Source organism: Drosophila subpulchrella, unplaced genomic scaffold (assembly GCF_014743375.2).
Source record: "Drosophila subpulchrella strain 33 F10 #4 breed RU33 unplaced genomic scaffold, RU_Dsub_v1.1 Primary Assembly Seq16, whole genome shotgun sequence".
NCBI lineage: Eukaryota > Metazoa > Arthropoda > Insecta > Diptera > Drosophilidae > Drosophila > Drosophila subpulchrella.
Genome location: NW_023665498.1, coordinates 3,523,693 through 3,545,772, shown reverse-complemented (window position 1 = coordinate 3,545,772; position 22,080 = coordinate 3,523,693). Strand labels below are relative to the sequence as shown.

The window sequence follows — 22,080 nt, the reverse complement described above, 5'->3', positions numbered from 1 at the left end:
ACTTTGTGGATAAAGTTAAACGACCGCCTTGACCTAGCCGTGTGACGCCCTCTGGATCTCAGCTACCTGCGTCTCAATTCGGAGATTCCTGGTATCCCAATCCCGAACGTCTCGACGTAGCAATCTTGCTCCTTGTAGGCTCCCACGGCGTTGTTTCCCTGGCGACTCGACTTGCTGTTGCTCCCTTGTAGATTATCGGGTTGTTTGATTGTTCACTTTGGTATCTGACTGATCTTGACGGTTTGACTCCTTGTGATCGACTGATCCAGCTGCCAGCGCTCTGTGGCCTTATATAGGGCTTCCGGGAACCGTTATTCCCCTTTTGCGCACGGCACGCTGGATCTCTCCACTCCGGGTCCAAAGTCCGTGCCTCCTGGATGACCCACTTGTTGTTCCCGTACCGCTTCCAATCGATGCTCCGCCCACTGCTGCCATCCCGCTGATTCCCGTGATGCTTGTGGCACGCCTGTGTGCCGCTCCACCGCCGAGATGTGGCACTTCCTCTCCCGGTCCAAAGTTCACGGGAGAGTCCAAAGTCCGATGGAGTCCCGTTACCCGCTTTTGCACACGGCACTCTTGCCTTGCCCGCGAAGTCTCCACTCTCTCTCGATCTCCATCCTCGGTCTCCAAACTCTCTCGCTCTCCTTCATTGGTCTCCAAACTCTCTCGCTCTCCTTCGTTGGTCTCCAAACTCTCTCGCTCTCCTCGCCGCGCCGTTACTACGCGAATTCGCCGCGTATCTGGCAAGCGGCCGGCCATCTGCTGCTGTTTCTATTTGTGGGGAGTTATTCAACTCCTCACAATGTTTATGACCCATTTGTGGAAAGGAGAGAATCTTAGACAATTTACCAGTTAAACGTTCTGGGGTGGAAACAAAAATGTGTTAAAAAATATTCCACATCTGAGAATCATTAACTTGTGAGATTTATTTTATTGGGGTTCTTTTGATTTCTAAATTAGTTTTACAATCATAGGAAACATTATTCCCCAACAGAATCGGACATGTTACATGGTTACTTTGGGCGTGCGACCTTTCCCACGTGCACAGCAACACCTGTGATAATGAGGCAAAAGGGTACGTTTCCCCAACATGATCGGATATGTTCTTCTAAGATAACAACCTTTGGTTACTATGGTTGTGCGACCTTTCTCACGTGCACCTTGCTCACGTGACTATTAATTGCACATAATGAGGGGAAGGATACAAGATCAATATTGTCACATGGGGATGTGGGGGCGATGGGGGCAATTAAGTATACTCTTTATAGACATGAACGTGACACTTTTATACCCATTACTCGTAGAGTAAAAGGGTATACTAGATTCGTCGGAAAGTATGTAACAGGCAGAAGGAAGCGTTTCCGACCCCATAAAGTATATACAATATATTCTTAATCAGGATCACTAGCCGAGTCGATCTAGCCATGTCCCTCTGTCCGTCTGTCTGTCCGTCCGGATGAACGCTGAGATCTCGGAAACTATAAGAGCTAGGCTAACGCTTAAATCTGTCTAGCGCCGGTAGGTGGCGCATTTCAATCTCGCTTTGTTGCTTCCATATCTCCATTTTCCTTTGTCCCTTTTAGCTGAGTAACGGGTATCTGATAGTCTAGGTACTCGACTATAGCGTTCTTCCTTGTTATGACTTCAAAGCCCATTAAAATCAGTTAATTTATTGGATTATGCTATTTGTCCCAGAACCCGCATACGTTAATGAGTGTGGGGAGGGGGGGCGGGGGCCATTAATATGCTAATTGTCCCAGAATCCGCGTTTCCCAACTACTCAACATCCTCTTGAGTTCTTTTTACTGAGAAATGTCCTTGCTTATGGGCCACACGAATGATATCTTCCTCCATCAACGTCGGCACCACGATCAACTCTTTGACAGGAACCTTGTACAATATGCCATGCCTAACAAAGAAGTCACTATTTGTGCTGTTTTCGAGGGCGGCCATTACTGCCCAAACCCATTCATCCTGCAACTGTGCTTCCTGCTACTTGTGATGCAGAGAGTCTTCCAGCATTTGACATGAAACTCGACTTAAGGCGTCTACGTGCCGTATTTTGCTTCCGCTTCGATGATCGATGACATAGTCATAATCCTGGAGAAACAATGCCCAGCGTGACACTCTCAAAGGAATTTCTCCGCGCTTTTTCATCGTTAAAGCAAATGCGTTGCTGTCGGTAATGAATTTGAACTTTATCCCAAATAAATAGACACGCCATTTTTTTAAAGCTTGGGATTTGTCGTACGGATCTTTTTGCACCCCGGTAACCGTGCATAAAAGCGTCAGTGTGTATCTGCGTTTGAGCTTTAGGATTGTATAAACGTAACACTGGTGCAGATATCAATGCTACCTTTATTTGCTCAAAGGCTACTAGCTGTTCTTCGGTGAATCGGAAAGGAATTTCCTTACGAAGCAAGTCGAAAAGTAGTTTTGCTTTTAACGCGTTATCAGCAATGAATGAAAACAGGATGCTAATACAAGAAAACGCTGAAGACTCTTTCGGTCATGTGGAATCGAAAAGTTATTGACTGCTTGCGTTTTGGCCTCTGACGATCTTATGATCTCTCCTTCGACAATGTACCCCATAAAGTCAACCTTTACCTTGAGAAACTGACATTTGCTCCACTTAATTATCAAGTTAAACTCCGAAGTTCGAGTTAGGACACGCTCCAACTTCTAGATTCCTTCGTTTACATTTTAAAGGGAATAATGAGATCATCCATTTATGTTACGACAGTACCATCTTGCACCATATCTAGTAGAGTTGCATAATGTATCTTGAAAATACGGCTGGTGAATTCGAAATTCCAAAAGGGACATATAAAAACCAAAATTGCCCTGACTGAGTCACGAAAGATGTAATTTTTCTCGAATTTTTCTCAACTGGTACATGGAAAAATCCATTCGCTATGTCAAGTGTTGTGAAGAGGCTGTTTCCTTGCAGTCTTTTAATGTCTATAATCCTCTATAAGTGTTTAACCGTCTATAAGTGTTGCATTGGAAAATAATCCTTGGCAATCCTAGCGTTTAGTCGTCTATAGTTGCAACAAAAGCGCTTGCTGCCATCTTTTTTTGGTACCAAGGCAACCGGAGAGGCATACTCAGACGAACTTGGTTGGATAGTCTTCTCTCCTAACCATTTCCCAACCTGGATGTCGATAATTGTCTTGTTTGCAGATGAAATTGGTCTCTCCAGGTGCGCGACGTCGATCTTGGGATCTTCGCCTTCACCAAAAAGACACATCTGAGGGTGTTCCTGGGATATCTGTAACGCAGATAAAACAAGGAAGAACGCTATAGTCGAGTACCTCGACTATCAGATACCCGTTACTCAGCTAAAGGGAGCAAAGGGAAATGGAGATATGCAAGCAGCAAAGCGAGATTGAAATGCGCCACCTATCGGCGGTACACAGATTTAAGCGTTATGGGCGTTAGAGTGGGCGTGGCAAATTTTTTTTTGGGTCAATCGATAGGTATTGACGAGATCAATACAGTTCAGTTCAAATTTTGTATCTAGCATGAAAATTGTGGGCGCCACAGGCTTGGGCGGTTTGTGGGCGTTAGAGTGGGCGTGCCATATTTGCGTAACAAACTTGCGCTGCGCACAAGGCTACGGAATCTAAATCTGAGATCCCAATTCTCTATCATTGATAGTTTTCGAGATATCCACGTTCATATTTACGATTTTTTGAAGTTTGTGGGCGTAAAAGTGGGCGTGGCAAACTTTTTTTTATATCAATCGATAGGTATTGATGAGAACAATAAATTTCAGTTAAAATTTTTATTCTAGCATCAAAACTGTAGGAGCCACAGTTTTGGGCGGTTTGTGGGCTTTAGAGTGGGCGTGGCACTCTACTAAAACAAACTTGCGCTGCGTAAGCTCAGGAATCTGCACGCCAAATCTCAATAGCCTAGCTCTTATAGTTCAAGATCTCAGCGTTCATCCGGACAGACAGACCGACGGACAGACGGACAGACGGACATGGCTAGATCGACTCGGCTAGTGATCCTGATCAAGAATATATATACTTTATGGGGTCGGAAACGCTCCCTTCTGCCTGTTACATACTTTCCGACGAATCTAGTATACCCTTTTACTCTACGAGTAACGGGTATAAAAATTACGGGGGTACCTTGCAGTTTTTACGCGACGTGCGTGGGTGTTTATTTGGACACTTTGAAAATATAAATTCTTAGGCCTAACTTAACTTAAGCGCTCCAGAGCGGAGCGGAGACTTAGGGTGAGATGGAGAGGGAGAGCGGACGGAAAAGCGAGCGCGCGAGATGCATACATCTGGAGAAAACTGCCACTCGACACTGCCTCCAGAGTTTAAACGCCCTTCTGGCGTGAACATAGAGTATTACTCAAAATATACTACCACTGCTTAAAGGCCACACTTTTATATTTATCCCAATTAGTTTAAAGGCCCCTGCTACAGAAAAATCTTGTATTGATATAAAAGGTGTTAAATTTGCTTTGTGATTTTTGTTATTTTAGCTAACTTATAAATGTATTTATTATTATTTTTTAACTTTTATCGATTCCGTGTACGTAATGAACCCTTTTTGCAACAACTCTGTTGAAAAGGTGTATAGTTATTTATGAAAACACATATACACTTAAATTTTTGCAATATCTTTACAAATGTGAGCGACAGATTAAAGAGTTGTGGGCGTAGAAAACTTTGTTGTCAATCGATATATACTGATGAAATCAATAAATTTCTGTAGGCAACATAGTTTTGCAAGGGTATAATAAACTAAGTATTATTATGGTGTACTTAAAAAGTTTTTTGGTGTGTGCAAAAAAAACAAGGAAGAACGCTATAGTCGAGTACCTCGACTATCAGATACCCGTTACTCAGCTAAAGGGACCAAAGGGAAATGGAGATATGCAAGCAGCAAAGCGATATTTAAATGCGCCACCTACCGGCGGAAGACAGATTTAAGCATTGTGGGCGTTAGGGTAGGCGTGGCAAATTTTTTTTTGGATCAATCGATAGGCATGGACGAGACCAATACTTTTCAGTTAAAATTTTTAATCTAGCATAAAAATTGTGGGCGCCACAGGCTTGGGCGGTTTGTGGGCGTTAGAGTGGGCGTGGCATATTCGCATAACAAACTTGCGCTGCGTACAAGGCTACGGAATATAAATCTGAAATCCCAATACTCTATCTTTGATAGTTTCCGAGATATCCGCGTTCATATTTACGATTTTTTGAAGTTTGTGGGCGGTTTGTGGGCGTTAAAGTGGGCGTGGCAAACTTTTTTTTGGGTCAATCGATAGGTATTGATGAGAACAATTCATTTCAGTTTAAATTTTTACTCTAGCATCAAAACTGTAGAAGCCACAGTTTTGGGCGGTTTGTGGGCGTTAGAGTGGGCGTGGCACTCTACTGAAACAAACTTGCGCTGCGTAAGAAGCTCAGGAATCTGCTCGCCAAATCTCAATAGCCTAGCTCTCATAGTTTCCAAGATCTCAGCGTTCATCCGGACAGACGGACAGACGGACAGACGGACAGACGGACAGACGGACAGACGGACAGACGGACAGACGGACATGGCTAGATCGACTCGGCTAGTGATCCTGATCAAGAATATATATACTTTATGGGGTCGGAAACGCTTCCTTCTGCCTGTTACATACTTTCCGACGAATCTAGTATACCCTTTTACTCTACGAGTAACGGGTATAATCATAAATTACAAAAAGCTATTAACCTAGATAATGTATGTATTCTGGTGTGTGTGTACAGAATAAATGTATCTTACCCAAATGCGATGCGGTCATAGAATTCGAATGCGGTAAGTAGGTACCGCAGCCTAATCGAACTTCGAGGCTCAAACGTTAAAGCTCTTACTCTGTTGTCCATCCATCCACCAAGAAATTCATTAAAATTGTCATTTTCGATGCGTTGTAAAATTTTAAATGGTAACTTTTTACGTATAAATTCTGTAATATAAATTAGTTTGAAAAAATTGTATGAAAACAGCACTGTAGCTCTTAATATATTATTTAAATTTACGTAATGTATAATCACGAATAACTTGTCGCCACTGAAGGTATCAAATAAAAATTCTCTCTTACGACTATTTTCTCAACGAAAGTCGGAAGTGATGTTTAAACATGTTCTCTCATAGAGAAAATTGTTGTACATTTTTTAACAAATTTTCACAATGTACAAAAATTTGACAGCTCTAGTCCTTGGTAATGAAAGCCCCTGGACCACAAGAAAGTTCATGGTTGAAAAATTAAAAAACAAATTTGGCAAAATACATTAATTTTCAGATACCACAGGTTTTTAAAATCGGGCAATCAAATGTTTCCGAGATTGTTTAGTTTATTTGCTTAATATTTTTCGGTAAATGGCCCGAATTAAGCAATTTTTGGCATTTAGATGGATATTGATAACACGGTCAACAAAATTAACTTTTAAAAAGAACAGGCCTGTGGGCATTAAATTATGTTAATATAGACGTATATAAGCATATCGTTTTTGATCCTAACTTGTGGTATTCGTGAAATTGCGGTTTGTAAGAAATAACCACATTTAACGTGTTGAAGAATGATATCTCTGCGAGTTTATACTTAATTTTATTGATATGAACATATGAGAAGGCTTTAAAAATACCAGAAAAAATATGAGCCCCAAAGTATTTTACATGCATTTAGAGGAGTCTTTAGTGAATTTTTAAGACATTAACCAACATCCTTCGACGTATAATGGTGGTTAGTGTCTTAAAAACTCGGTAATATAGGCCTCTAAATGCATGTCAAACCTTTTGAGGATCATAGTTTTCCTCGTATTTGTGGTAGTGGTTCAAACATACACCATGGACAATATAAATTTCAACGAATATTCGGTGGTTCAGCTAAAGAAATGGCTTTCCGTATTGGGATTGCCAACACAAGGCCATAAATCCGAATTGATGGCTCGTCTCGCTCGGGTGTGCGTGGTCAGGCACCTCGTAAAGACGCAACGGAGGAGGACGCCAACGACGATTCTGGGAAAAGTCTTGATGCCAACGACGATTCTGGGAAAAGTCTTGACGCCAACGAGGATTCTGGAGAAGATCAAGACGACGTCTCCGACCATGAACTTCATGCCGCCGACAGCAACGATCCGGACAATGGACCACCAGCCACACAGGAAATGTATTTCGAGAATGCTCTTCAGCAACATGAGCTTATCACTATCATTCGGCAGTTGCAGGCAGAGGTTAGTGCGCATCGCAAGTTCTTGCAGCAAACGCAGACACGTGGTACCGCACAACAGCAACAACAACAAGCAGTTGACAATGGTGGTGGCAACTCCGGCGGTGCAAACATTCTGTCGCACGAGAACCCTACGGTTGGCAACCCTGCCAGTCTGATCGTTTCACTGCTAAGTTTTTCGGCTCGATAAAACGATGACTGCTGAGTTCTAAGCTTACCTAACAAAATCTAAACAGCTAAAGGCAATAATCACTTCATGCTCTGTTCTGGCGCTTTACAGCTCAATTTTGTGATTAACAGCACTCTGTCATTGTATTTCGATCAGATAAATTAAAGAAGTCAAGAAGGCCTTTACGACAACTTTATCTAGTCTTTATCTGGTCTTTATCTTTTTCGGATAGATTTTTGGATAGCTATCAGGGATTTTGTCAGGGACTTGAGAAACCGTTCCTAAGTCAGGTCTAGGTTGAATACGAGTGAAAGAACAGATTACAAAAAACAGATAAGGATTGCAAGAACACTTTAAGACTAATAAATTCAGTGCCCATTACAAAAATTGGGCAGTGTGGAAGTCTATGCGTCTAAATATGGAATGAGTGTACATCTTGCGGGTCGTCCAAGTATCCAATTGTCTGATGGGTGCAGTCTTTTTAGTCTTTTTCTGTTTATAGGTGTGGAAAGTGTGAGAGCAAGTCTGCTTCTGTGAGAGACGAGTCTTGATCTGTAGCGAGTTATAGTCTTAGTGATATATGTACAAACAGGATGATTTTGGGATCTCGAAAATCTTGGATCTCTTGGATAGTTTCCTTTCAATCAATCCTTTTTATAGACGTGTTGTAGGCAGTGACCCAGAAGTGTACACCCCAAGGGGGGCATTTTAAGAGATGATATCTTACGATCGTGTAAAAAATTAAGTTAAAGTATATTCGGATTCGGGATACTTAGTTTTTGATCATAACGGGTGGAATTTGTGCAATCGCGTTCTGAAAAAGCAACATTTATTGTCTTGATTAACGATACTAATTGTACACAATTTTATTGATGTGCAATAAACTGCTTATGTGCCCTTATAGATTTGCGTCTAAGATTTCATCATATCTTAAGTCGATCACAGCTTATGGACATTTAAGTAATCTGTTATCTGTTAAATAATTTGTGTGGTATAAAAAAATATGAGCCCCAAAATATTTTAAATGCATTGAGAGGCGTGTTTTTTACGAAATTTTAAGATACTCTATAGAGTTTTTTTTTAATCCTAAAATGTTACTGGTCAGATAATAGGAACCAGAAATGTGTGATTTAAGGAAGTAGACTTTAGAAAAATATTACAAAATCAGATTGATAGTGTGTAAAAATATTTCTTGAGCAACCTTAACAGATTGCAATATACATATTTTTTACATATATATAAATTATATATTCATATATATATTTCATATATGTTCGACATCTTTATCTTCCCAACTTTCACGCTGGGTCAAAGGCTTTAGTGGCGCTCACTCGTTTGAAATTTGGAATAGTCAACATGTAATGGGCATGATTATACTGTTTTCTTCTTTAATATATTGAACTTTTAAGGTAGTCAACACTTTGATTTTATGTAATTGACTTTAACTTTGCTAAGGCTTGCAGAAAATGGGCCTCCATTTAAACTTTAAAAGCCCATTACTTGGTCGAAAGATCTCAAATTTCGAAACGGAGTACCATTATGTGGTTTGTGGAAAATTTATGCTGTTACCTGAATTCAAATATTAAACTTTAAAGGTAGTGAACATTTTGACTGATTTTATGTAATTGATTTTAATCTTGCTAAGGCTTATAGAAAATGGGTCTCCATATAAACTTTAAAAGACCATTACTTGGTCGAAAGAACTCGTATTTCGAAACGGTCTACCTTAATGGGCTTTTGGAATGATTATGTTGTCAATGGTTTGCAGAAAATTAGCCTCAATTTTAACTTTCAGAGAGCTCATCAAAAGCACTCGGATTTCAAAATGCGACACCATAATGGGCTTGTGTTGTAACGTTCGTGTCCTAGCACGGCGCATTGCTCGACCCTTTATTTAGCTTCAACTGCAAGAGGAACTACCTGCCATTTTCCAAGTGCGCTTCAGAAAAATATTTCAGCTTTTATGCATACCATGGCATATTCTATCTATAAATATCACATATTTAAGACCGGACGAACTCGCTTGAGTGTAAGTTCCTCACGCCGCGCCGCCTCAGTGTGCCCGCACCTTTATTCGGCACTCAAAATAAAGTTTTCCGATTTGTCCCAACCTCTGCATTTCCTTGGGTTACGGGCTGCTACGCAACATAAATTATCTCTGAGCTAGTCGGGTCATTTAAGTAACTCATAGAACGGTCGAAAACAGTTCGTTACAACATAATTTAAAAATAATAACAGGAAAATCCTGCTTTGATTTATATTTTATATAAACTGTTTTAATTAATTCTGGGGAAACTCATGGAAGTCCCACGACAAACTTTTTAGGGTTCAACACGGATTATGTATAGAACATTATACTAATTTTTTAATAAAAATATTATTATTATTATTATAAAGAAATTACCGGCAATTACAAAGTGCGGAAAATTTTTGGTTTGTGTTAAGCAATGGCCCTCTGCTTAAATCTTATGTCGTAATAAGTAACAATATTGGTTTAACAATGGAATTTATACAGTAGTTAAAATAGATAATATGTATAACAAGTCTATATATATAATATTAAATTTATATGCTATTGTAAAGTTTTATGGATTTCAGAAATTGAATTGTTGTAACTATATTTTTGGGATCTACTATTTCTTCTAGGGTTTTTTGGAGGAGTTTCTGTCTATGTTCTGTGTAAAGGGGACATTCTAGGAATATGTGGTGTAGGGATAGGTTGTGATTGCATGGTTGGCATGTGGGATGAGGTGTTTTGTCAAATAAGTGGCTGTGTGTCAGTTTAGTTTGTCCGATTGGAAGTCTCATAAATTTTATGATGTCTATTCGGGAATTGTTGGGTTTAAAGATTCGATATTATTTCGCTTTTTTGGGTTGATGAGCTTGTAGTGTGGAGATGTGTTGTTCCAAACTAGCTCGTATTGGGTTTTCATGTATTTACTAATGTATTTAAGCGTATCTGGCATGTTGTGGTTTTTTTCTAATATTAATGGCAATGTAATTGCTTGCTTAGCAGATTAGTCTGCAAGTTCGTTTCCAATAATGCCGCAGTGCCCAGGGACCCATATCAGAGTAAGAGCTGCTAGTGAGTCGGAGCATATGGCAAATTTTCCTTTTTATACCCGTTACTCGTAGAGTAAAAGGGTATACTAGATTCGTCGGAAAGTATGTAACAGGCAGAAGGAAGCGTTTCCGACCCCATAAAGTATATATATTCTTGATCAGGATCACTAGCCGAGTCGATCTAGCCATGTCCGTCTGTCCGTCTGTCCGTATGAAAGCTGAAATCTCGGAAACTATAAGAGCTACAACACTTAGATTAGGCATGCAGATTCCTGGTATTCCTGCGCAGCGCAAGTTTGTTTCAGAAGAGTGCCACGCCCACTCTAACGCCCACAAACCGCCCAAAACTGTGGCTCCTACAGTTTTGATGCTAGAACAAAAATTTTAACTGAAATGTATTGTTCTCATCAATACCTACCGATTGACCTAAAAAAAAGTTTGCCACGCCCACTTTAACGCTCACAAACCGCCCACAAACTTCAAAAATTCGTAAATATGAACGCGGATATCTCGGAAAATATCAATGATAGAGAAACGGGATTTCAGATTTAGATTCCGTAGGCTTGAACGCAGCACAAGTTTGTTACGCGAATATGCCACGCCCACTCTAACGCCCACAAACCGCCCAAATCTGTGGCGCCCACAATTTTCATGCTAGATAAAAAACTTTAACTGAAATGTATTGGTCTCGTCAATACCTATCGATTGATTTAAAAAAAAGTTTGCCACGCCCACTCTAACGCCCACAAACCGCCCAAGCCTGTGGCGCCCACAATTTTCGTGCTAGATAAAAAATTTTAACTGAAATGTATTGGTCTCGTCAATACCTATTTAAAAAAGACTTTGCCACGCCCACTCTGACGCCCACAACGCTTAAATCTATCTACCGCCGGTAGGTGACGCACTTGCTGCTTGCATATCTCCACTTTCCTTTGGTCCCTTTAGCTGAGTAACGGGTATCTGATAGTCGAAGTACTCGACTATAGCGTTCTTCCTTGTTGTTTTTCCGCATATCTACATGCGTAGAGAATTGCTGATATTTCAGCAGTGAAAATAGAGGAATAAGGTTGTGGGAGCATTTGCTGTGTTATGATGTGTTGTGTGGAAGTTACACTGAAGGCTACTCCGCTATCGGATTTAGAGCCGTCTGTGTATAGGAACGTATGTTGTTTGAAAGAATCTTTCATTTCTAGGAAGTTTTGATAGTATACTATCGGAGCTGTGTTGGGCTTTGGAGTTGGAGTGGTATCTTTTTTATTTATTATGGGGACGGGATAAAGTAATATAGCATTGCACTGGTCAATAGTATTCTTAATTGTTGATTACAGTTTTGGCTGTTCGACTTGTTCCAATGTAGTTTTTTTTGCGGTGGATATAATTTTAAAGTTTTTTAATATGGCGTGTTTGGTTCTGTGTTCTATTGGCTTTGTGTTGGATTCGTATTGTAAATTGTTGATTGGTGAGGAGCGGATGGCACCGAGTGCCATTCTGACAGCTGAGTTGTATATGGTTTTAATTTAGTTAATTTTTGATTTGCGTGCTCTTCCGTATAGGAATTACCCAAAGTCAATTTATGACATGATAATTGAGTTTATTACATCCAATGGTTTTAATGTGACAGTTGAAACTAGTGCTGCAAAGACATTTTATAATATTTAGCCTTTTAGCTATTTGTATTTCTAGTTGTTCTATTTGTGCGTCCCATTTATATTTATTAGTTATAGTAATACCTAATATTTTTAAAATTTTTTCATTTTTTAGGTTCAAACTGCTAGTATTCTAAAGTTGCATTTTTTCTTTCGACAAATATGTTAATGTCTTGATTTTGGTATAGAGAGACTGGCTCCAGAGAAATTGCACCATTCTTGTATGTCTGCGAGTAGTGGATTTATGTCTAAAGTTGTCTCTTTCTTTTTTTGTCTCCGTATTATTGTATAATCGTCGGCGTATGCAATCGAATGATTTGTGTAGACCTATAATTCTATTAAGTTTATTATAGGCAATTGCTAAAAGGATTACAGATAGTGGTGATCCTTGTGGGATTCCATTCTCTAACGGTATAGGCTGGGATTGCACGTTTTGGGTCTGAACGCCCATAACGCTTAAATCTGTCTACCGCCGGTAGGTGGAGCATTTAAATCTCGCTTTGCTGCTTGCACATCTCCATTTCCCTTTGGTCCCTTAAGCTGAGTAACGTGTATCTGCTAGTCGAGGTACTCGACTATAGCGTTCTCCCTTGTTTATAAGTGATTATGTTGGTTGTGTTTATATTTTGGCCCATGTTCCGCTAGGCAAATTTTTTATTGGTTTTTAGTTCTTGCAAGTCTTTGTCCCACCAGGGGACTTGTTTGGATGAATTTGGGTGGTATTGCGGTATGGATAAATGTGCGCTGTGTCTTATTATAGAGCAAAGATGAGCTGTTTCTTGGTTTATTTGTTGGCTGGGTGGTCTGTCATCGGAAGATTGCTTACTTATTATTTGGTAAAGAGGCCAGTTGGATTTGTCTATATTAAACTTTGGTTTAATGATTGTGGAGGCAGTTGTTTCACTTTTAAAAATTTCGATTGAGATCGCGAAGTGGTCGCTTACTGAGAGGTGACTGTCGACTGTCCATTTAGAGTATAAGGTTAATTCGGGAGAAGCTAGGGAGAGATCAATATGTGTAAAGGTGTGGTGTGTGGTAAAGTGGGTGGGTGAACTATTATTGAGTGTGGTTAGTAAGGATTGGTTTATAAATTTAAACAGTAGGTTTCCTCGTGTGTTATTATTTTGTGATACCCAGCTTTTGTGCCAGCTGTTAAAATCACCTGTTATTAAGAGAGGGGTGTCAATATTGTTGTAAGTATCTTGTAATTCTTGTAATGTAATTGGTTTGTTGGGAGGCATATAACTGGAAATTAAAGTAAATTTAGTTTTAGATTGTACTGTAACGGCGATTGAGTCAAAATTTATATTACGGATTTGGGCTTGTTGTTGTTGCAAGGAGTTGTGAAGTAGAAGGGTTACTCAAGTTGTTTATGTGGTAAAGAGTAACGTTTACTGGGATGGGAATATTATTGGTAGAGTGGAGGTGGGTATCTTGAATGGAAATTATTTTAGGGTTCTTGTTATACCCTTGCAGAGGGTATATTGATTTCAGTCAGAAGTTTGCAACGCAGTGAAGGAGACGGTTCCAACCCCATAAAGTATATATATTATTGATCAGCATGACTAGACGAGTCGATCTATCCATGTCCGTCTGTCCGTCCGTCTGTCTGTCCGTTTCTACGCAAACTAGTCTCTCAGTTTTAAAGCTATCGGGCTGAAACTTTCCCAAAAGTCTTATAGTCAGGTAGTATATAAGTCGGAACCAGCCGGATCGGACAACTATATCTTATAGCTCCCATAGGAATAATCGGAAAAAATTTAAAACAAGGAAGAACGCTATAGTCGAGTACCCCGACTATCAGATACCCGTTACTCAGCTAAAGGGACCAAAGGAAAATGGAGATATGCAGGCAGCAAAGCGAGATTGAAATGCGCCACCTACCGGCGTGGCAAACATTTTTTTTGATCAATCAATAGGTATTGACGAGACCAATACATTTCAGTTAAAATTTTTTATCTAGCATGAAAATTGTGGGCGCCACAGGCTTGGTCGGTTTGTGGGCGTAGGAGTGGGCGTAGCATATTCGCGTAAAAAGGCTAAGGAATCTAAATTTGAGATCCCTATTCTCTATATTTGATAGTTTCCCAGATATCCACGTTTATATCTACGATTTTTTGAAATTTGTGGGCGTTAAAGTGGGCGTGGCAAACTTTTTTTTGGGTCAAAAGGTATTGATGAGAACATTACATTTCAGTTAAAATTTTTATTCTAGCATAAAAACTGTAGGAGCCACAGTTTTGGGCGGTTTGTGGGCGTTTGAGTGGGCGTGGCACTCTGCTGAAATAAACTTGCGCTGCGTAAGAAGCTCAGGAATCTGCATGCCAAATCTCAATAGCCTAGCTCTTATAGTTTCCGAGATCTCAGCGTTCATCCGGACAGACAGACAGACGGACAGACGTGGCGTGCAGATTCTTGAGCTTCTTACGCAGCGTAAGTTTGTTTCAGCAGAGTGCCACACCCACTCTAACGCCCACAAACCGCCCAAAACTGTGGCTCCTACAGTTTTGAAGCTAGAATAAAAATTTTAACTAAAATGTATTGTTCTCATCAATACCTATCGATTGACTCAAAAAAAAAAGTTGCCACGCCCACTTTAACGCCCACAAACTTCAAAAAATCGTTAATATGAACGTGGATATCTCGGAAACTATCAAAGATAAAGAATTGGGATCTCAGATTTAGATTCCGCATTCTTGTACGCACAAACCGCCCAAGCCTGTGGCGCCCACAATTTTTATGCTAGATTAAAAATTTAAACTGAAATGTATTGGTCTCGTCAATACCTATCGATTGATTAAAAAAAAAATTTGCCACGCCCTCTCTAACGCCCATAACGCTTAAAACTGTCTACCGCCGGTAGGTGGCGCATTTTAATCTCGCTTTGCTGCTTGCACATCTCCATTTCCCTTTGGTCCCTTAAGCTGAGTAACATGTATCTGCTAGTCGAGGTACTCGACTATAGCGTTCTCCCTTGTTTATAAGTGATTATGTTGGTTGTGTTTATATTTTGGCCCATGTTCCGCTAGGCAAATTTTTTATTGGTTTTTAGTTCTTGCAAGTCTTTGTCCCACCAGGGGACTTGTTTGGATGAATTTGGGTGGTATTGCGGTATGGATAAATGTGCGTTTCTTGGTTTATTTGTTGGCTGGGTGGTCTGTCATCGGAAGATTGCTTACTTATTATTTGGTAAAGAGGCCAGTTGGATTTGTCTATATTAAACTTTGGTTTAATGATTGTGGAGGCAGTTGTTTCACTTTTAAAAATTTCGATTGAGATCGCGAAGTGGTCGCTTACTGAGAGGTGACTGTCGACTGTCCATTTAGAGTATAAGGTTAATTTGGGAGAAGCTAGGGAGAGATCAATATGTGTAAAGGTGTGGTGTGTGGTAAAGTGGATGGGTGAACTATTATTGAGTGTGGTTAGTAAGGATTGGTTTATAAATTTAAACAGTAGGTTTCCTCGTGTGTTATTATTTTGTGATACCCAGCTTTTGTGCCAGCTGTTAAAATCACCTGTTATTAAGAGAGGGGTGTCAATATTGTTGTAAGTATCTTGTAATTCTTGTAATGTAATTGGTTTGTTGGGAGGCATATAACTGGAAATTAAAGTAAATTTAGTTTTAGATTGTACTGTAACGGCGATTGAGTCAAAATTTATATTACGGATTTGGGCTTGTAGTTGTTGCAAGGAGTTGTGAAGTAGAAGGGTTACTCAAGTTGTTTATGTGGTAAAGAGTAACGTTTACTGGGATGGGAATATTATTGGTAGAGTGGAGGTGGGTATCTTGAATGGAAATTATTTTAGGGTTCTTGTTATACCCTTGCAGACGGTATATTGATTTCAGTCAGAAGTTTGCAACGCAGTGAAGGAGACGGTTCCAACCCCATAAAGTATATATATTATTGATCAGCATGACTAGACGAGTCGATCTAGCCATGTCCGTCTGTCCGTCCGTCTGTCTGTCCGTTTCTACGCAAACTAGTCTCTCAGTTTTAAAGCTATCGGGCTGAAACTTTCCCAAAAGTCTTATAGTCAGGTAGTATATAAGTCGGAACCAGCCGGATCGGACAACTATATCTTATAGCTCCCATAGGAATAATCGGAAAAAATTTAAAACAAGGAAGAACGCTATTGTCGAGTACCCCGACTATCAGATACCCGTTACTCAGCTAAAGGGACCAAAGGAAAATGGAGATATGCAAGCAGCAAAGCGAGATTGAAATGCGCCACCTACCGGCGTGGCAAACATTTTTTTTGATCAATCAATAGGTATTGACGAGACCAATACATTTCAGTTAAAGTTTTTTATCTAGCATGAAAATTGTGGGCGCCACAGGCTTGGTCGGTTTGTGGGCGTAGGAGTGGGCGTAGCATATTCGCGTAAAAAGGCTAAGGAATCTAAATTTGAGATCCCTATTCTCTATATTTGATAGTTTCCCAGATATCCACGTTTATATCTACGATTTTTTGAAATTTGTGGGCGTTAAAGTGGGCGTGGCAAACTTTTTTTTGGGTCAAAAGGTATTGATGAGAACATTACATTTCAGTTAAAATTTTTATTCTAGCATAAAAACTGTAGGAGCCACAGTTTTGGGCGGTTTGTGGGCGTTTGAGTGGGCGTGGCACTCTGCTGAAATAAACTTGCGCTGCGTAAGAAGCTCAGGAATCTGCTTGCCAAATCTCAATAGCCTAGCTCTTATAGTTTCCGAGATCTCAGCGTTCATCCGGACAGACAGACAGACGGACAGACGTGGCGTGCAGATTCTTGAGCTTCTTACGCAGCGTAAGTTTGTTTCAGCAGAGTGCCACACCCACTCTAACGCCCACAAACCGCCCAAAACTGTGGCTCCTACAGTTTTGATGCTAGAATAAAAATTTTAACTAAAATGTATTGTTCTCATCAATACCTATCGATTGACTCAAAAAAAAAAGTTGCCACGCCCACTTTAACGCCCACAAACTTCAAAAAATCGTTAATATGAACGTGGATATCTCGGAAACTATCAAAGATAGAGAATTGGGATCTCAGATTTAGATTCCGCATTCTTGTACGCACAAACCGCCCAAGCCTGTGGCGCCCACAATTTTTATGCTAGATTAAAAATTTAAACTGAAATGTATTGGTCTCGTCAATACCTATCGATTGATTCAAAAAAAAATTTGCCACGCCCTCTCTAACGCCCTTAACGCTTAAAACTGTCTACCGCCGGTAGGTGGCGCATTTTAATCTCGCTTTGCTGCTTGCATATCTCCATTTCGCTTTGGTCCCTTTAGCTGAGTAACGAGTATCTGATAGTCGAGGTACTCGACTATAGCGTTCTTCCTTGTTTTTTTTTGGTTTTGGTACTAATTGGTTTTAAATATAACTTTGATTTGAGCACGTGTCTATTAAAAATTTTTGGATCTTTCCGATCCCCGTGGTTACTTTAAAGTAAGGTTATGAGGAAAGATTTACTCTAAAAAATTAAGCTTTTCTTAGCCTTTACCTTCTTTACATTATTTTCTTCTGCCAACTGATAATACTCTTTTTCTGGGCTTGATGTAACTTCTTCTGAATTTTGCTGTGCATTACTTCCTGTCTCTGGATGGATATGGAATTGCCTTGGCATTTTGTTAGTATTTGGAACGTTGGCAGTGCTGGGTCTTTTTCCTGCTCAACCATTACTTGCTGGTCTGTTCATATAATTTATATGACGTGAGCGAACTGACTGATCGACATCCATAGGTACCGGCTTCGGTTGGCGTCGTGGGGGAGGTTTTGGTGTGTTGTAAGATGCTACTGCACAGGCCTGGTTTGTATAGGATTGGTTATAAGATCTGAAATGGTTAGTCTGAGTAGCTGGGGTTGTTCCAGTTATGGGTACTGACTGTACTTGGTTTGGGTTATGATAGAGTTGTGGATGGAAGTTTTGTTTGACCATCCTATAAGGCTGTTGGGGTTTGGGTGGTAGCATAGGTGCCCTCCCTAAATAAGGAATTTTTGTGGTCTGACTTTTCCTTGTATTTTGGTTCTCAAGTAGAGTGCACAGATGTAGGGTATGTCCTAAATCATGTGGCTCTTTAATGGCCAGTAATTCTGCGAAGTTTCCGTTAAGGCCTCTGACGAAGGTGTCCAATGCTTTTTCTCTGTACATGGCTGTCAGAAACTGCACAGTTTCTTGTGAGGCATCTAAGTTGCCAATTTGGTTTAGAATTAGTAATAACTGTTGGTGCACTGCATGATACTAATCGACTATACTATCGCTACTTTGACTAAGAGCATAGAGCTGATATTCCAAAGTCTTTAAGTCGCGTTTGTCAGCAAAATGCACTGTTAGGCATTTTGAAATTGCTGTCCAATCTAAGGGGGTATTATATGATTCTAGAACTGTAATTTTGTCCTGTAATTTTGTTTCGGATTGCTAAAAGAATTTCATAATATTTTGGGCAGCCAATTCCGAGTTCGTAAATTTTTAACACCCTTTCGACACTTTTCTACCATGAAGAATATTCAATTTTGTTTCCCGAAAAATCTTTAAGTGTCCGAACGATGTCTGGTATTGTTATTGTTGTTTTATGTTCCCAATAATTACGCAGAAAGAACTATGTTTTATGTTTTATGTTTTATTTCACCGCAACACCAGCACCACAACTTAACTCAAGAAGATGTCGCAAGAAAAGAGAAAGAAGAACGATCAGTGTGACCAAAGGCTACGCTTTCATTAATGCCTAAAATGTATAATAGGAAAATGGTATTTCTGTATAGGAATAGGGGTATTCCAACACGCCCCCTCAGAAATAACATCTATAAGATTATAAACTTAACATAATATATTCATTTGTAATTGTTATGTACTTAGTGTGGGTGGTGTGCATTCTGGGAATAGATATGTGATCCAGCATTTGCTGCAAGGATACGGGGAAAACCCAGAAAAACCCGATCAGATCACTCTTACATATACATATGTTTACATAGAATTACATTTTTAAATTTCAGTAACTTAAAGCTTATACAAAAAAAACGAACAAAAGTATTTCAATGAGATCAATAAAATTCAAATCAAAAAAAGTGGATCAGTCATCTTGCAGTAATCCTAAATCATGTCGTATTTCCAAGAACTTTACGGCAGGCAGTGGCTTTGTGGAGATATCAGCAAGTTGATTCTCTGTGGAAATATACTCAAGACAAATGTTGTTACTTTCAATTTGTTCTCTGGCAAAATGATATTTGATATCAATATGTTTGGCTCGTTTATGACATGAGGGATTATTTGCTATACTGATACAGCCTTGGTTATCTTCGTAAATTTTAATTGGATTTTCGATTTTGATATTAACACTACTAAGAAGAGATTTTAGCCACAACGCTTCTCTTACAGCTTCAAATAATGCCATGTACTCAGCTTCAGTTGATGAGGCTGCTACTGAGTTCTGCCTCTTTGTGTTCCAACAAATTAAATTTAAGTCGAACATTTTGAATAAATACCCTGTGGTACTTTTTCTATCAATTTCGTTTCCTCCCCAATCAGAATCTACATATCCAATTAATGTATTTTTAAACTCAGCATTTCTTTTAAAAATAAGTTTCATTTCAATAGTTCCCTTTAAATACCTAAGGACCCTTTTTAAGCACTGCCATAACTCGGAATTATTTTTGCTACTATATCTACTCAAGATATTTACTGCAATAGTTAAGTCTGGACGTGTACATAGCATTATGTACATTAAACATCCTATGAGATTACGACATGGAGCATTGCAGTTTTCATCTGAATTAAGTAACTCATAGTTTATTTCGTTTGGTAAGGGAGTACTAACTGCATTGCAATTATCCATGTTAAATTTATTTAAGATTCTTTTAACATATGCAGCTTGGTTCAAGAAAATTTTATCTTCATGCATTTCTATTCTAATACCAATAAAATGTTTTATTTCTTTTAGGTCGGTCATTCTAAACTTTTTCATTAAATAATTTTTGAATTTATCCATTGTTATCATATTCCCCGTTGCTATCACCACATCATCAACATATAACAGCACATAAATATTTCCCTAATATCACCTTTATCAAGGATATATATACAGCGATCTACGGAAGAGTTTACAAACTCACAGTCTTTCAATGCTTCCTCAAAAAACTTCAAACCAGCATCTAGCGGCTTGTTTGAGTCCGTAAATTGCCTTATTCAATCTACATACATTGTCACCTTTGCACTGTATACCTTGAGGAAGTCTCATATATATTTCCTCTTTTAACGTGCCATTTAAGAATGCCGTTTTTACATCCATTTGATGGACTTACAAGTTACTGCCCACGATAATATAAATCGAAAAATGGAAATTCTAGCTACAGGATCAAATGTCTCTTCATAATCGACTTGGTACTTTTGAGAAAATCCTCGTGCAACCAATCTAGCTTTATATCTAGTAGGACTTCCTAGTTCGTTATATTTAACGGAAAATACCCATTTGCTATCTACTATGTTTTTATATTTAGGTCTTTCTGTGATTGTCCAGGTATTATTAGTTCATGAGTACTCAACTCTGTTTTTATGGCTTCCTCCCAAAACAATTTATCATTCCTATACTGAATTTCATCGTATGTATTTGGAACATCGTTGAAGATAGTGTGAGCATTTAATACAAATTTATTTAAACTATTATTATCTTCATAATATGATATCTGGGGCTTTGTTTTTAATCTCTCACTTCGTCTACTCGTTACTTCAATACCATCAGTTCCAATTGGATTCTTAACAGATCCATTTTCTTCTAAGTCTTCAGCTGTTTCATGTTCCCTACTCTCATTCGGGTTGTCTGATCCCTTACTTTCATTCAGGAGATCATCTCGCTTTCTTTTCTTACTCTCATTCAGAAAATGTGCATCCGTTTCCTTACTATCATTCGGGATTTGTGTGATGTCGCATTCCCTACTTTCTTTCGGGAATTTTGTTTCTTTAATTTCCTTACTTTCATTCGGGAAATTTTTATTTGTACTTTCCTTACTATATTTCAGGAATGCTGTTTCAAATTTAACAGCTCTAGAATTCACCATATTGGTTTCATCGACAACCACATCTCTTGTAACGAGAAATTTTTCATTAACAGCATCCCACAGTTTAAGATCATTTGCTTTGTAGCCCACTAAAATAGCTTTGTATGATTTATCATCAAACTTTCCCTTTTTGATTTTATTGTGAACATATACAGTTGCACCAAACACTCTCAAATGATTTAAATCGGGCTTTTTTAATGTACCACATCTCATAAGGGGTCATCACGCTATTAACTATTGCTCTACTTGGAATTCGATTAATTAAGTAAGTTGCGGTTAACACTGCTTCACCCCAAAAACTTTTGTCAAGTTGTGCACCACTTATCATGGCACGAGCTTTTTATGTGATGGTTCTAATCATTCTTTCAGAAACACCATTTAACTGTGGTGTGTGTGGCACTGTTAAATGATAAGTAATACCATTTTCATTTTCAGTAATACCCATTGTCAATGTACAAATTAACAATTTTCAAATTAAAATGAGCTTTACATTTTGCTACAAAATCTTTAAACATATTAAATACGTCAGATTTGTGTTTTATTAAGTAAGTTACACAATGGTGTGTAAACTGATCAACAAAAATCACAAAGTAATTTTTATCATTTAGTGTAACGGGAGTAATTGGTCCACAAACATCTGAGTGCACAACAAATAGGGGTCTTTTAATATGGGTTCTATTTTTAAATTGTTTAAACGGTAACCTTCCTTGTTTACCATTTAAACATGGTTCGCAAATTTCATTTGATAGCTCTAAATTATTTAAAAGACTGTTATCACTAAACATATTATTTCGTTTTATTTCTAATAACTTTCCATTGCTTATATGACCAAGCCTCTCATGCCATAATCGAAAATTATTTTTATGTTTCGCATCTATATTATATGCTTGAAATTGAACAATAGGTATATTGTTAAACATACCTGAATTCTTGACCACCGTCA

The 22,080-nt window shown here is 38.9% G+C and overlaps 1 protein-coding gene across 1 annotated transcript in view; it reads right to left on the bottom strand.

Annotated features, from left to right (window-relative positions):
- Positions 1-22,080, bottom strand: part of LOC119559041 (dnaJ homolog subfamily C member 16) — a 326,244-nt gene that overhangs the window by 83,110 nt on the left and 221,054 nt on the right. The window contains exon 6 of the mRNA XM_037872168.1: positions 5,779-5,959. Within this exon, the coding sequence (XP_037728096.1) occupies positions 5,779-5,959 (181 nt within the window). The remainder of the gene's footprint in view (positions 1-5,778; positions 5,960-22,080) is intronic.